Here is a 14,109-nt window from a genome sequence, read left to right as displayed (position 1 = left end):
TGCAGCGGTCATTTGTGCACCTCCATCCAGGCACATCTATATCCATGCATCCAGCCCCTTTCTTATTTTCAGGGCAGGGAAGGGAGTTGTCCAAGGCCGCACAGAACTGGGACTGGAACCTAAGCCCCTGATCCCTGGGGCCACGCCCACTGACCGCCCTCCCAGGCCACCATTAGAGAGGCCAGGTTCTCAGGACGTAGGCGGGGCTGGACGGTGCTGGCCTTGGAATGCCAGCCCCAGCAGGACAGTCCCGCAGGGGACGAGAACTTACTGTGGGAGCTGATGTACTCAGGGGACTTGCCCGGTCCCAGGGGAAGGGCCTCTTCATAGTAGTCCTCAGGTGGGGGCCTGTTGGGAAGCGGTGGAGGCAGGTCGGCTGCCTGAAGGGGGACAAAGGAGGCGGATGAGACCTAGGCGGCCAGGAGAGCGGAGGGAACAGGCGGAGGGACGGGATGAGGCTGGGGCAGGGGGAGGCCGGAGCCCCTAGGAACCGTTTCTGAACGGAAGCCATAACTTGTGACAGAGTGGCAGAAGGGCAGAGGTGGGAAGCTGTTTGCCGACAGTTTGCTTGGTTCTCTCCTCCTTGCCCAACTTGTTGAAGCGTCAGGGCTTCTCTGTAATATCTAAAAGCTGTGTGGGCTGCCACACAGAGACGTAGCTAGTGCTTTTGATTAAGCACGTGCAGAATTATCAAAAGCTACGGTGACTTCTGCAATACTCTGGAACCACATCTCTATTCAGGTGAGGAACAGCAGGACAAGTAAATGGAACGCGTGTGAGTTAGCGAGGCAATAACGCCTTAGGCTCTGGGGCCAGGGAACCCCTGCTCTACCGGGATTAGGCTCCATCGCTTACTAGTGGTGGGACACTGACATGTCACTTACTCTAAGCCTCAGTTTCTTTACCTGTAAAATGGGGACATTAATGGCGCCAACCTCCATCAGTTGTTGGGAGCGTGTAAAGGACGCCATAAGGGGTCAGCATTTGGTACCACTGGATGGTGATGATGATAGTGAATTAGGTAGTTGACAGACAATGTTTGATGTGATTATGGGCCCCTTCCCTCAATTCCTTGGACAAAGGCTGGGAACCCTAGACATGATCCAAACCTTTATTTTATAGGTGACAGGCTCAGAAAGGAAAGGTGATTTGCCCAAGACCACACAGCCGCAGGGGGGAGGGCAGAGGGCCACCAACTCCTGGTCCAGAGCATTCCCCACACTCCATGTTAATTATCACGGCAATCAGAAGTTGGGGTGGGGAACATCCCATGTGCTTAAAGGGAAGGGTCAGTTCACTGCATCATCCCTGCTCAGCATGGGCACAGTGAGCACATCATGAGCCAGTGAAATATTGTCACAGCCTGTTTCTCCCTCCCTTCCTCCCTCCCTTCCTTCCTTCCTTCCTTTCTTTTCCTTCTTTCCTTTCTTTTCTCTTCCTTCCTTCCTTCCTTTTTCTTTCTCTTTCTTCCTTCCTTCCTTTTTCTCTTTCTTTCTTTCTTTCTTTCTTTCTTTCTTTCTTTCTCTCTCTCTTTCATTATTTATTCATTTGAGAGAGAGCAGGGTGGAGAGAATCCTAAGCAGGCTCCACACCCAGCAAAGAGCCCGACTCAGAGCTTGATCTCACGACCCTGAGATCATGACCTGAGCCAAAATCAAGAGTCAGACGTTTAACCAACTGAGCACCCCCCTCCCCGTTTCTCCCCTCAGAACAGGGTCCTACACAGCCAGGAGGGTCCCAGGCGTTAGGGGGAAAGCTCCCCTGATCACTTCAGAGGGACAGAGGGCTGGAGGATGTGGGAACCCAGGCTGTGACTCACATGTCTCAGAGATGGGCTCTTGGCTGGCTCAGGGCTGGCTCCTTTGCAGGGCTCCCCGTCATCCTCTGGCAGGTCCCGGAGGTCACTCAGGTCACAGTCTACCGAGGGTCAGGCCATTGGGGCAGAGAAAGCAAGGATGAGCACGGTAAAACGGGAAGAAGGCTGGATTTGGGGTCAGGAGGCCTCCACCCCCTCCTTTGTTAGTGACATTGGGCAAGTGACTTCATCACTCTGAGACCTGTTTGGCCTTCTCACCTGTAAACCGGTCCCAATAATCCCTCGCCTTGTCTGTCTGCCAGGGTTATCAAGAGGGTCCAATAAGACCCTATCTGGTGTGGTGCTTTGGAGGGTTTCAAGAGTTGGGCAGTGAAGGCAAAGTGTCTTCCCTCAGTCTCTCAGTCCCGGAGACTTCCACCTGACCCGCAGCTCTCTCCATGCAGAATAGTGCTGTCTGCTCTCGGGAAGGAGCAGGGGCCAACACGCCCTGCCCGCAGCCCGGCGGGGCTGCTCCCATGCCCATGGTGCCACTCAGCTTTCTGCGGAGGCGCAGGGACCGCCCATCCCCGGGGCCAGGCGGCCACTACCGGTGGACGTGAGTGGCAGGGGAGAGAGAGCACGGGACACGCCATACCTTCTTTGGCCTGTGCGTCATCCCTACCTCTCCTCCAATCCGGGGGATGATTCCCATGACCATACAGACTCTGACTAGGCTTTCAGACCTGGCAGGGCCCAGGGAGGCCAACCGACTTGCCCGAAGTGACTCAGCGTTGCTACGTCAGAGCCGGGCCCCCACCGCGTCCGAGGGCCCTTCCAGAGGCCGGGCAGGGGACTCACACGCGCAGGGGGAGGACGGCTCCCAGTGCAGGGGTGGGAGAGGGCCGCTCACCGAACTCCTCAAAGAGGGACTCCACGAAGCTGGGCCCGGAGTGGAGGTCCGCTGTGTTCACATACAGGCAGGAGACTTCTTTGGCTGTGAGGAGAGGGGTGAGTACGCCGGCAGTGAGGAGGGAGGGGGACCTGTCGCCACTGAGGAGGGCCCGGTCTCCCCCTCCTGCTATTGGGACTCGAACCCACCGGGACACGGCACCACGGACCGCGTACACGCGCACTCTGCGTGAGTTCCCGGGTTCTCAAACTTTGTTCTTATTTTTATTGTACCTGAGCATCTCCTTCTGCAAGTGAAACGGGGCCCAGGGCCCGGCACTGGGGCTGCTCTGGGGACTGCCAGGGGACAAACAGGGCCGAGCACAGTGGGCCAGCCACGGCCCCTCCCACAGAGCTGTGAGGGCTGCTGATGACATCGGCCTGTTCTGTCACCGGAAGTGAGGCTCCGAGAGTCACCCAGTGGTGACACCCCCCCACCCCCCCACCCCCCCCCCCCCGTCACTCAGACCCCTCCAACACTGCGGGACACGGCACAGCTCATCGGAGCTGACTCAGCTCTGGACTTCGCAGTGATCACCTCGCGGGGCGGACGAGGACGCCTGCCGCTGAGCACATGGCGTGCGATGTGCGTGCTGCGCGGTGTGTGTGGAGCGTGGGTTGCGTACGTGAGTTTCAGTGGCTCGAGGGCGGAGGCGTACGAAGAACACGCCCAGGGTGGAGAAGGAACAGAGTGGATGAGGACGTGGGCCACGCGGCGAGCCCTAGGCTTCCTCGTGCCGCAGGCCCTGGGGAGTTACTGAAGGTTCTTGAGGAGCCGGGGGCAGAGTGCCAAAGGCTGACCTGGGAGGGGCTGCAGGCTCTGCAGGATGGAGGCCACAGCCATCTTCTTCTCCAGGGCAGTGTCGCTCAGGTCCTCGTGGTCCAGGAGGCTGAGCAGTCCCGTGAGCTCGGGGAGCAGCTGCTCCAGCGCTGGGGAGGGAGCACAGCCAGGGCTCTGGGTCAGGATCCGGTCCCCGCCTCCATCCACTAGAGGCCGGGGAAGCAGGGGCCAGAGAGCAGGGCGGGCGCCACAGGGAGACCTCAGAAGCCCTCCCACCTCTGTCCCAGCCGCTGGCCAGTCGCCTCCCGAGGGAGAGTCGTCAGTGAACGCTGATGCTCCTCTGGGCGCCCCCACTCTGCCTCAGACCCCATATGGCCTTGGCTTGAGGACTGACCCTCCCGAGGCCAGCCTGGCAACGCTGAGCCCTGAGCAGAGGCTCTCTGGCCTGTCTTTGCCCCAGCACGAGGGGCCTTCCTCACTGCAGCTCGAGGCTCAGTGCGGGTCCCAGGCCGGAGCTCCCGGCCATCCAGCACACAGGCAGGAAGGGAGCCTTCCTGTCTCATCAGTTCATACACTTCAATCTCTGGAACCTTCTGTTTCCGGTGCCTTGGTGGGAGCCAAGCTAAACATTAACCCTTCCCACCCCAGGCCCTAAACCGTTATCACCAGTCCTTCTGTGTTCACCAGCGGTTTTCAAACTTGAGTGTATCTAGGAATGACCCGGGATCTCGTCAAAACGCAGAGGCTGGCTCAGGTCTGGGGCAGGGCCTGAGACCCTGCATGTCCACGGAGCTCCCAGCTGCTGCTGACGCTGCTTCTTGAGAGCACACAGAGCTGCGACATTCGATAGCACACAGTCCTTTAAAGACCGGAGCATGCCACAGCCATGAGGTCATGATGTCTCCCTGTCCCAAACGGTAGCTTGGGACTTGGTGCGCCTGAGACCAAAGACCAGCTTCGTTACAGTAGTAGAAACACTAAGAGCTAACCGTGCTGAGAGGCCTGGGTGCCTCAGCTGGTTAAGCATCTGACTCTTAATTTCGGCTCGGGTCGTGATCTTTCAGTTCGTGGGGTCGAGCCCCGCATCAGGCTCTGCGCGGACAGCCAGAGCCTGCTTAGGCTTTTCCCTCTCTCTCTCTCTCTCTCTCTCTCTCTCTCGATCTCTCCTTGCCCCTCCCCCGCTCACTCTCTCAAACTAAATAAACATTAAAAAAATAATAAAAATAAAAGCTAACCATGTTGAGCAGTTATCGTGAGCTGTGCTATGCCTTTCGTAAGTATAGTCCCATTTGACTCCACTATCAAGCATCTTATGGCTCAGAGTGGTTAAATAACTCCTCCAGGGTCACACAGCGGGTGGAGCCTCAACTGGACCTGGTTTCCTCACTCACTTTCAACCATGGCACTATACTGCCTTACAGTATTTTATACACGCCTGCCAACAAGTTTTGGGATAGGTCCCATGATCACACGTGCTTTTTAGAGGAAGCAACCAAGGCTCAGAGAAGAGAAGTGATGTGCTTGCAAATACACAGATGCCTCAGGAGTGCCAGGCCTTCGGCTACCGCCTCTGGACTCCCAGCCCCCTGTGTTTCTCTCCACTCTGGGCCCCCTAAGGAAACAACCAGACTCTGGCTTGCAGTTACAGGGGCTGGGTGTGTCAGAGGGGCTGTAGCATTGTGCACAAGAGAACCGGCCCTGGGACCAGACTCCCGGGTTCAAGTTCAGGCTCCATCATTCCTTCATTGTGGGACCTTTGCAGATTACTTAGCCTGTGACTCAGTTTCCTCCTCTGTACACGGGGGTAAGAACAGCACCTGCCTTAAATGGCTGCTGTAATCATGTCCTGCATGAAAAGTGCCTTGCCCCACACAGAGTAAATGCTCACCCCAAGTCAGCTGTGACTGCTGTCATTATAGTATTTATTTACCATGCTGGTCTGTGCTGGGAGCATCCGCTCCCTCAGTAGGCCGTGAGGCTCTAGACGGCGTAGACTGTGCTAGGAATCTCAGCTTCCTTAGCATCTAGTCTGGGGCCTGCTCAGTGCCCGGGCTCCACGCACAGATGACCATGTCAGGACCTTTTTTGTAAAAATAGAACTCTTACGTACAGATAGCGGCAGTCGTTGGAAAAACGTGGCGTGGCCGTGGCAGTCTCTCTGTGGCATTCCCTCGTCACCTCAGATTTGTTGTAAATGAGCCGAAGGCCGATCCTGTCACCTACACCTCATGAGCTCTCTCCGCCTCGGGGCGCTGAGGCAGGGGCTTTGCGAGCACGGCACAGCTCATCTGCGAGCAGGTCGCGCTGGGATGCCCTCGAACTGAGGCCGAGGAAGGCTGTGGGATGGCTGCACGGCTTGAAAGAGGTGAAGCCAGGCTGATTCTAGTTTGTGTGACTCCTGGAGCTGTCGAGTCGCATGACGGCAGGGGGCGCCACTCACCTCCACAGCCCAAGTGCAAGGGACCAGGAGGCCCTGCTTCCCCCAGGGCCCGAGCCCCTGCACTGCCGCCTGAGCGAGGCTTCTGGGTGGGTGGGTTTCCCTCCTGGAAGCAGGAAACCACTTAAAATCATAACATCATTTTAGGTAAATTTTAGGTGTTGCAAAGGAAATCTTTACAAATGGAGTCACAGACCTCTCTGGCACCTTCATCAGATATATTGAAAGTTAACTCGGTTCTAAAATATTTACTGAGCGCTGCTGATTACACGCCACTCGGGGGATTCGAAAATGAATAAGACATTGTTCCAGTGAGTATGCTCCCTCTCCGTCTCTCTCTGTCTCTGTCTCTCTCTGTCTCTCTCTCTCTCTCACACACACACACCTTATCGTACACCCACGTCATTACACACAAGGGAAGCCATGCTAAATGTTACCAGGAAGGCACCGCAGGGGACCATGGCAGCTTTCTTGTGGCTCGCAGCCACGGTTCGTATTCGAAAATTCCCGACACGGCTCTGCTATCATGTGGGAATGTCAAGGCCATGGGGCACAGTGACTGTTTAGCCCTCTACCAGTGGCTCTGCAACTTTCTGGCCTGGGGACTCCTTTGCACAATCGAAAAGATTATCAAGGACTCCAAAGAACTTTGGTTCTATGTGGGTTATATCTGTCGATCTTGACTGTATTACAAATTAAGGCTGAGAACGTTTTAAACCAGGAGAATACACAGGCACACATCCCGTTCGCTTTCAGAGCTGTCGCGTCATCACATACGACACAACCTCTGGGAAACTCCACTGCAAACATGAAAGAATGGGAGAGAAAAAACACATACGGGGGGAGGGGGGGAGGGCGCCTGGGTGGTTCAGTCAGTTGAGCGTCCAACTCTTGATTTCACCTCGGCTCAAGATCTCACAGTCGTGCGATCATGCCCCGCCCACACCCAGCTCTGTGCTAGGTGTGGAGCCTTCTTGAGACGCTGGCTCTCCTCCTTCTGGCCCTCCCCTGAGCACACGCACTCTCTCTCTCTAAAATGATAATAATAGTGGGGCACCTGGGTGGCTCAGTTGGTTAAATGTCTGATTTCGGCTCAGGTCATGAGCTCACGGTTCATGAGTTCGAGCCCCGCATTGGGCTCTGTGCTGACAGCTCAGAGCCGTAGAGACTGCTTTGGATTCTGTGTCTCCCTCTCTCTCTATCTGCCCCTCCCCTGCTAGCCCTCTGTCTCTCTCTGTCTCTCTCAAAAATAAACAAACATATAAATAAATAAATAAATAAATAAATAAATAAATAAAGACATACGGGGTCTGAGTACTATATAAAAGTAGTTTTGACTGCGTGGACTCCCAGAAAGTATCTTGGGGCATTGCCCCCTCCCAACCACCTTACTGAGAATTGCCAGCCTTCAATGAATGACCTCAGATTTGCTAAGTCTGCCCCTCTTGTCCATTCCTCCCTCCCGTCCTTTGGGTCTGTCATTTTGTGCTGAGGTTCCAGAGATTCCTTCTCGCTGCTATCAGCCAGTGTCTGTCTGTGGCAGCATCCCTGCTTCGAAAGCCTCTTCGGCTTCCAATTTGAGGTTTGTTGCAGTTGTTTCTAAAGCGAGCACAATCAGGTTGTGAGTGAGTTCTCGGCATTGAAATGCGGGAGGTACAGGACCCAAGCTTTGTTAACAACTTTTTGAATGTTTTTCCCTGCTTGTTAACGGGATTCCTAACATGGGACCCTGACTTCTAAAAATGTTCTTGTGTAATGGAGGCATGGTCACAAAAGTCCAGGCAGAGCAAAGGAGAAGGCGGGAACCAAGCAACGCTGGGAGAAGCAGATGGGCAGCAAGGAGACACCTCGTGCCGTGGTGGCTTCTGCAGCCAGGAAGGGCCCGGCAGGCAGCAGGTGGTGGGTGGTCCAGGGAGAGTCACACAGCAGTTCTGAAGTGCGGCTGGCTGGCGGAGGGAGCATGAGCCAGTGGGGAAAAGCTCAGCCTCCGGGCAGTGAACCTGCAAGAAGCCTCCTGAGGGCCGAGCAGTTACTGTGTGCAGGGCAGTTAGGGCACACCCTCCCGTTTAATCCTCAGAAACTGCACAGGAGGGACCTAGCGTTGCTAACTGCACCCCACGGAGGGAGGGAGCGGAGGCTCGGAGAAGTGAGGCTGCCCAACCAGTAAGTGGTAAGGCCGGGCCTGGAGCCCAGGTCTGTCTGACTTCAAAGTGTGCACCTGTGCCTGAATCCTCCACCAGAAAACATGGGCTCAGGGCAGCGGAGGCCGGGCCTGGGGAAGGAAGGAGGCAAGTGGCCCCTCAGAGCCCTCCTGCCAAAGGGCTCTGGGCCAGGATGTCATCAGGCCTCCTGACCAGGGGTCCCCACACTGGCTGGGTGGAGACCCTTACTGTGGGGCTGAAATTCTTGCTCAGTGAGTCTCTCCACTGGGCCTGCAGGTGAACTTCAGAGCCCTCACTGTGAAGATCTCCAGGAAGAAAAACAAGCTCCTCAAAGCATATACCTGACTCAACCCCAGGATCTCAGCCCAGAGACACCTTTACACCCTCCTGGATACCGGGGAGCTTTCAGCCAGTGTTTGGCTCTGCGAAGACAGTACAGAACCGCCCCCCCCCGCCCCAGCCTAGAGAAGGTGTGTGCAAAGTGTCGAGAGCAGAGACACATCGATAGCCTGTATCCGAGAACGTTCGTCTCTCTCCTTATCTTGTCTTAGCACAGAACTTCCCCCCTCCTCCTCCGTCCCTCTCATGCTGTGGCCCTACCTGACTTCCCAGCCTGTCCCTGCTGGGATCCCCACGCCCCCTACACTCCCATCCAGACTGCTCACACTCCCTTACACGCCCTTCGTGGACAGAGCTCTGGAATTACACGGGACACGACTATTCTTTTGCCACGTTTTGGCGAAAGCTAAATGCCGTAACCCACGTAAAACAGCCCTTGTGAACCCTCGTAAAATAGCTGGCTTTCAGGTGCAGTGAACTTGGATGTGCCTTCTGTCGCAGCTTTGTCTTTAATGCCAGAAAACCGAAACCACAGGGATTGGAACCATCACAGAATTTAATTTGGAGAGAAATCATACGGCCAGTGGTTCTGCTAGGCCTCAAACAGACCGCCAGGACAGCAGCCTCACATTTTAGCAACAGTAAGACTCCCAAGGGGGTTGTTGGAAAGGCAGATTCCCAGCCCGGCCCTCCTGATCTGGCGTGGCTCTTTCAGTAGGCCCTCTACTGGGACCCAGCAAGCTGCATTTTTTTTTTAGTGTTTATTTATTTTTGAGAGAGAGTATGAGCGGGAGAGGAGCAGAGAGACACACACACACACACACACACACACAGAATCAGGTTCCAGGCTCTGAGCTGTCAGCACAGAGCCCGACGTGGGGGCTCGAACCCACAGACCGTGAGATCATGACCTGAGCCGAAGTCGGACGCTTATCCAACTGAGCCACCCAGGCACCCCGGCAGCACGTTGCATTTTAACAAGTACTCCACGTGATTCCAAGATGCAGCCTCTGAAAGAGGTTCGGCCGGAAAACGCATAACAACAAGGCACGTCTGTGAACATAGGGAACGTGGGAAGACCTTCCTCATTTCCTAAAACGTTCTCGTTAGACACCACTTTTGAAATAACTGAATGTCCAGCTGGGAATAAGGGCTCCTACAGAATATAAAGAGCCAGAGCCAGGAAGCCTGCTTAGAGGAGCACAGCGATTAGGGCCTCGGGGTCACATGTGCTCCACTGCGATTCCTGAGATTCCTGAGCCACCACTTCCCAGCTGTACAGGGGTGGCCGGCGAGGGAGCTCTGAGCCCTGGCCTTCTCATCTGGGTCGTGACAATGGTAGGATGCCAACCGCCTATGCTGGCCGAACTCGGTAGTCACGCTCATGGGGCACTCTGTCTGCGGTGCTGTGCCTGGAGCCAGCGGTCACTCGATCACAGCCATAGCATTGTCATGGTTGCCATTTCCTGATACTCCCCAGGGCCGCGCAGATTCCAGAGCACCGGTCAGAGAGGATTTGGCGACAGGTCTGCCGTAGTTGTGTAACGAGAGCTCCGTGAGGACAGGAGCTGTGTCTCAATCATACCGGCTGCCCGCTAAGCATTTGCTGAACATTTTGATGGGCTAGGGCAGTCTTCTCATTTTAAAGATTTAAAGAGAGGTGAGTGTCCAAGAGATTGTTTGACTTAACCGTGGTCACACAACCAATGGAAGATAAAAGTCCCTAGCGTTAGACTCACACGAAGCTTGCTGCTACTTGGCTGAGTCATCAAAGAGTGGCGAGGAACACAGGCTGTGCCCAGTCTGGTCCCTCCCAGCTTGGCCATTTTCCAGCTGTGGCTCTGGGGAGATTTCTGAACCCTTCTAAGCTTCTGGTTCTTTATCTGCAGACCATGGAGATAATCACGGTAGCTGCTTCACACGGTCATTGTAAAGATGAAATGAAGCCATGTGTATGGGGCTCAGTGCACTGGACAGGTGCCTCACCATTCGTGTGTGACCTCCAGGGGGCTTTCAGGTGTGGGGGAGAAGGGAGGGGGTATCGGGGGACAAGAGGACACCGGGGGGGGGACCCTGCGAGCCTCATCACGTTGATCATTGATGGCGCTGGCCTTGACACGGAGCTTAGGGTGGCTATGGCAGTAGGGGTAGGGGCAGTAGGCAGCCCCTTTACTCAGAGAGCTCACACCCCCAAGGACAACCCCCCCTCCCTTACCAGGTGGGGGGACATCTTCCAGCTGCAGGGGAATTCTGTCCCTGCTGTCTCCAGTCAGGAAGGCTCTCGTTCACCCATTCCTAACCCGCCCCCCTTCTATGTTCACTCCTGGACCAGGTCCTGTCTGCTTTCTGAGGACAGACTGGGGCACTGGGACAGCATTATCTCTTATGTCTAAAGTTTATTTAGAACCACGAATACATTTCATTGATCTTGTTTGGCTTAGCGGAGCCTTAGGGAGGTACAGTGAATTCCAGTGAGGAAAAGAACACAGGAAGAAATGGTTTAATCATTGTTTATAAAACTTCAATCTTTCACTAAGTGGGACAGACAGGCTCAGAAACCCAAGATGGGTGATAATTGTTCTCTGGGATGCAAAACAGTTTGCCAAATAAAATTAGGAATCTATTTTAAAATGTATTTAAGATCAGACCACTAAGTATTTATTGTTACTGGTGAATACCCAACTAAGATCAATTTTCTCTCTGCTCCCCCACCCTCCCCATTTAAATCAAAATGAGATGGCACAGAGCAGAAAATAAGCCAGCAGGCAAAAAAGCACTGTTACTTGCTCCCAGGACTGCCTCCTTTCTGCACACCAGATGCAGCATGAATGACGCCTTCAAGCAAAAGTTCTTTACCACAGCCAGTATGGGTTCTAACGCAGGGAAGGTTGGATTTATTTAGAGATGTCAAAGGTAGGGTCTAATTTCCATAACAAGACACAAGTGAATAATTCACCTTCTGCAAACCACAGGTTTAATAACCCCTGTTTCAGCACCTACATGGTCAGCCCAGTGGGCGCTCTGACTTGTGAGATCTCATTCCTGGGTACCTTTTAGACTCTGGAATTTGTAAAAATGCTTGGAAACAGCTTGCAAGTTACCGTTTCAGTAAATGAAAAGCAGTGGGAGGAAATACAATTTCTCTTCCCCCCCTCTCCTTATGTGACAAGCCTCTTTACGACAAAGATAACTCCTCCTTCTTTGTTTTCAAAGTCAAGAGAACATGCAGCAAACATGATTTAAAAATGAAAAAACAGGAAAGTTGTCAGCACGGGGGTTTTTACAAAGGGCTCACATGCTCCGTTTGTTTCAAGTGTTCTTTCTTATTTTCCAAACGGCAACATAACCCAATTTCCATCTCATAAAGCCTCCTGAGCTGGAGAAAGAACCAGGGTGCTACGTTCACAGTTTTTTATCGTGTTTTGAGAGATGACTTTCTATATGCCGTGCTTTAGCAAGCTAACGCGTTCATGAGGCATGATGACCCATTATAGGGACGGAAAGGCAGATCATCCTGGAAAGGGAAGCAGTCCACTTAGCAGGTGTGACCTCAGCGTTCGGGTTGGGGGGAAGGAACAGAGAGGAACCTTTCTGGTGGCCTTCCAACCCTGTGAGCCCTTCCAGAGAGACCTCCCTCCAGGCTGCCTTCCTGCTCCTTTCCTCACCCTCTTAACCCAGGGCCTCTGCATATGCTGTTCCCTCTGCTTGCAGAACTCCCTTCTCCTGCCAACCAGTAATGCCCTCTTCAGCTCTCAGCTCCCTCATGACTGCCCCAGGGAAGTTTCCCATTCTCCACTACCTCTGTCCCCCTACTTTACACGAGGATAGCATCACTCTCCCTGTGGTGTGGACCATGGTGAAATGTTCATTTAACTGCGCATTTCTTCAATTAACATCAGCAACCCCCACTTGAGCCTGAACTCCACGAGGGCAGGAACAGCCCCAGCTTCCGCTGGTGCCTGACACAGCGCATGCTTAAGGTACTTGAGCAATGAATGAAATCTCACAAACGAGAGTTGGTAGTCAAGCAGCTAGTTAACACGATTTGAAAACCGTGTCTATCATGGCGGATCAGCACCGTAAAAAGATGCCTAAAAGAAGAAAAAACTAGGTAACAGTAGTCCCCGGGGAACAAAAGGAAGCAGAAGTCCAGTTTCTTACTTGGCTAAGCTCTCCAAACCCTCTTTGGTTGAGCTTGTAACCCTCGCCTGAGCATGGCTGCCAACAGATTTAGTGACGCCCGGTTCGTAGTTGGGGGATTTTAACCCCCAACATATAAATTAGGAAATAATAATGACTAACATGTATTAAGGAACCCAGACTAACTACTTGAGTTCAAGTCCCGTCCCCCGCGATGCCTAGCTGTGCGCCTCTGGGACACGTGTGCGACGGCCCCGTGCCTCACGTTCATCACCAGTGACCTATGAGCCCACGCACTTCATCAGTGGGAACGGCGAGAATGCGTCTAGTCCAGCGTCTGGCACGTAGTAAGTTCTCAGTAAACAGTAGCAATTTACATCACTCTTCCATGCACCCCTCTGCTTTAAGAGACTTATGTGTATTATTTACACACTTTAATTCTTATGACAAGGTGGGCTAGGCCCGTCAGGCAGGTCGCAGGTTGCAGGACGGGAAGAGCAGCGAGGGGCTCTTCAGGGGTGCCCGCCCCAGGGCTCCTTCGCGGCAGCTCCGGGTCAGCTCCGCAGAGGAGCCCCCACCTGCAGGCGAGGCCTGCAGCCCTGCGGCTTCTCATCCGAGCTGCTGCTGCAGATCTCCCCATCGGGGGCCACGGGGCCGCCTGGCTTCCTTCCTCTGAATTCACAAACGCTTCTCTTGGAGCCCAAGTGAAGGCCAAACAGTGGGCACGATGGTCCGCGCGGGTCGGACCAGCATTGTTGGTCACTAAAACAAACACTTCCTGTTGTCCCCGGGGGTTCGGGGAAGACCGCGGTTCACGTGGGTTGGAAAAGAAGGAAAAGGGAGCAGCGGAGAAAGCCAGCTGCGGAGCCAATGCCTCGGTGCTGACCGCTTGCCAGGAGTTAAATATAGCCCCTGTGCGAGGCAGGGCAGGGGGAGGTCACCTTGGAAGGCTTTTGTGTGTGTTCATTACCGCTGGCGCAGGAAACCCAATATCCTTCATGCCGAAGAGAAGGGTGCAGGTTTGACTCCAGGGCCAGAAATACAGAATCCTAAGGGAGGGAGGTGGGGAAGAGGAAGGGGAGGATTTGGGGGGTTTGGTCTGAGAGGACTGGTTTGGGGCTATGCCTCCCGCCTACCAGTGTGGAATTTGGGGCGAGGCATTTAGCCCCTCTCAGTATCCCCTTCCTCTCCAGTGAGGAGGGCTTCAGGATTGCCCATGTGTTGGTAGCGGGGAGAGGGTTTGTAAATCGTGGGGATTATTATTAGGGATCGTTGGGGAGCACACTTCCCTGATCAACTGTTATTTCAGGAAGATAGGGAAGCCAGAGAGAGGCCAGGGAGGTAGCAGGTCAGTGGGGAAGCGGGTCATGGGAGCCTTTCTGGGGACTCTCTTCCCAAGAGTCAGTCAGGCCTGGGTGACAGGCTCGGGGAAGCCCTGCATCTTAAATGGCCTTTTCAGCAGCAGCTCTGCTCAGGTCTCTCATCTACCAGCAGAGCCCTTGCTCTG

The 14,109-nt window shown here is 54.3% G+C and overlaps 1 protein-coding gene across 2 annotated transcripts in view; it reads right to left on the bottom strand.

Annotated features, from left to right (window-relative positions):
- AFAP1L1 (actin filament associated protein 1 like 1) overlaps window positions 1-14,109 on the bottom strand; it is a 62,856-nt gene that overhangs the window by 31,927 nt on the left and 16,820 nt on the right. For both annotated transcript variants that reach the window (XM_058719731.1, XM_058719733.1), the window contains exons 2-5: window positions 3,545-3,673; window positions 2,706-2,789; window positions 1,820-1,917; window positions 272-380 (exon numbers count right to left, since the gene is read on the bottom strand). In XM_058719731.1, coding sequence (XP_058575714.1) covers window positions 272-380; window positions 1,820-1,917; window positions 2,706-2,789; window positions 3,545-3,673 — 420 coding nt within the window. The remainder of the gene's footprint in view (window positions 1-271; window positions 381-1,819; window positions 1,918-2,705; window positions 2,790-3,544; window positions 3,674-14,109) is intronic.

This window comes from Neofelis nebulosa, chromosome 1, assembly GCF_028018385.1.
Source record: "Neofelis nebulosa isolate mNeoNeb1 chromosome 1, mNeoNeb1.pri, whole genome shotgun sequence".
Lineage (NCBI taxonomy): Eukaryota > Metazoa > Chordata > Mammalia > Carnivora > Felidae > Neofelis > Neofelis nebulosa.
This window is presented reverse-complemented; position numbering and strand designations above follow the sequence as displayed.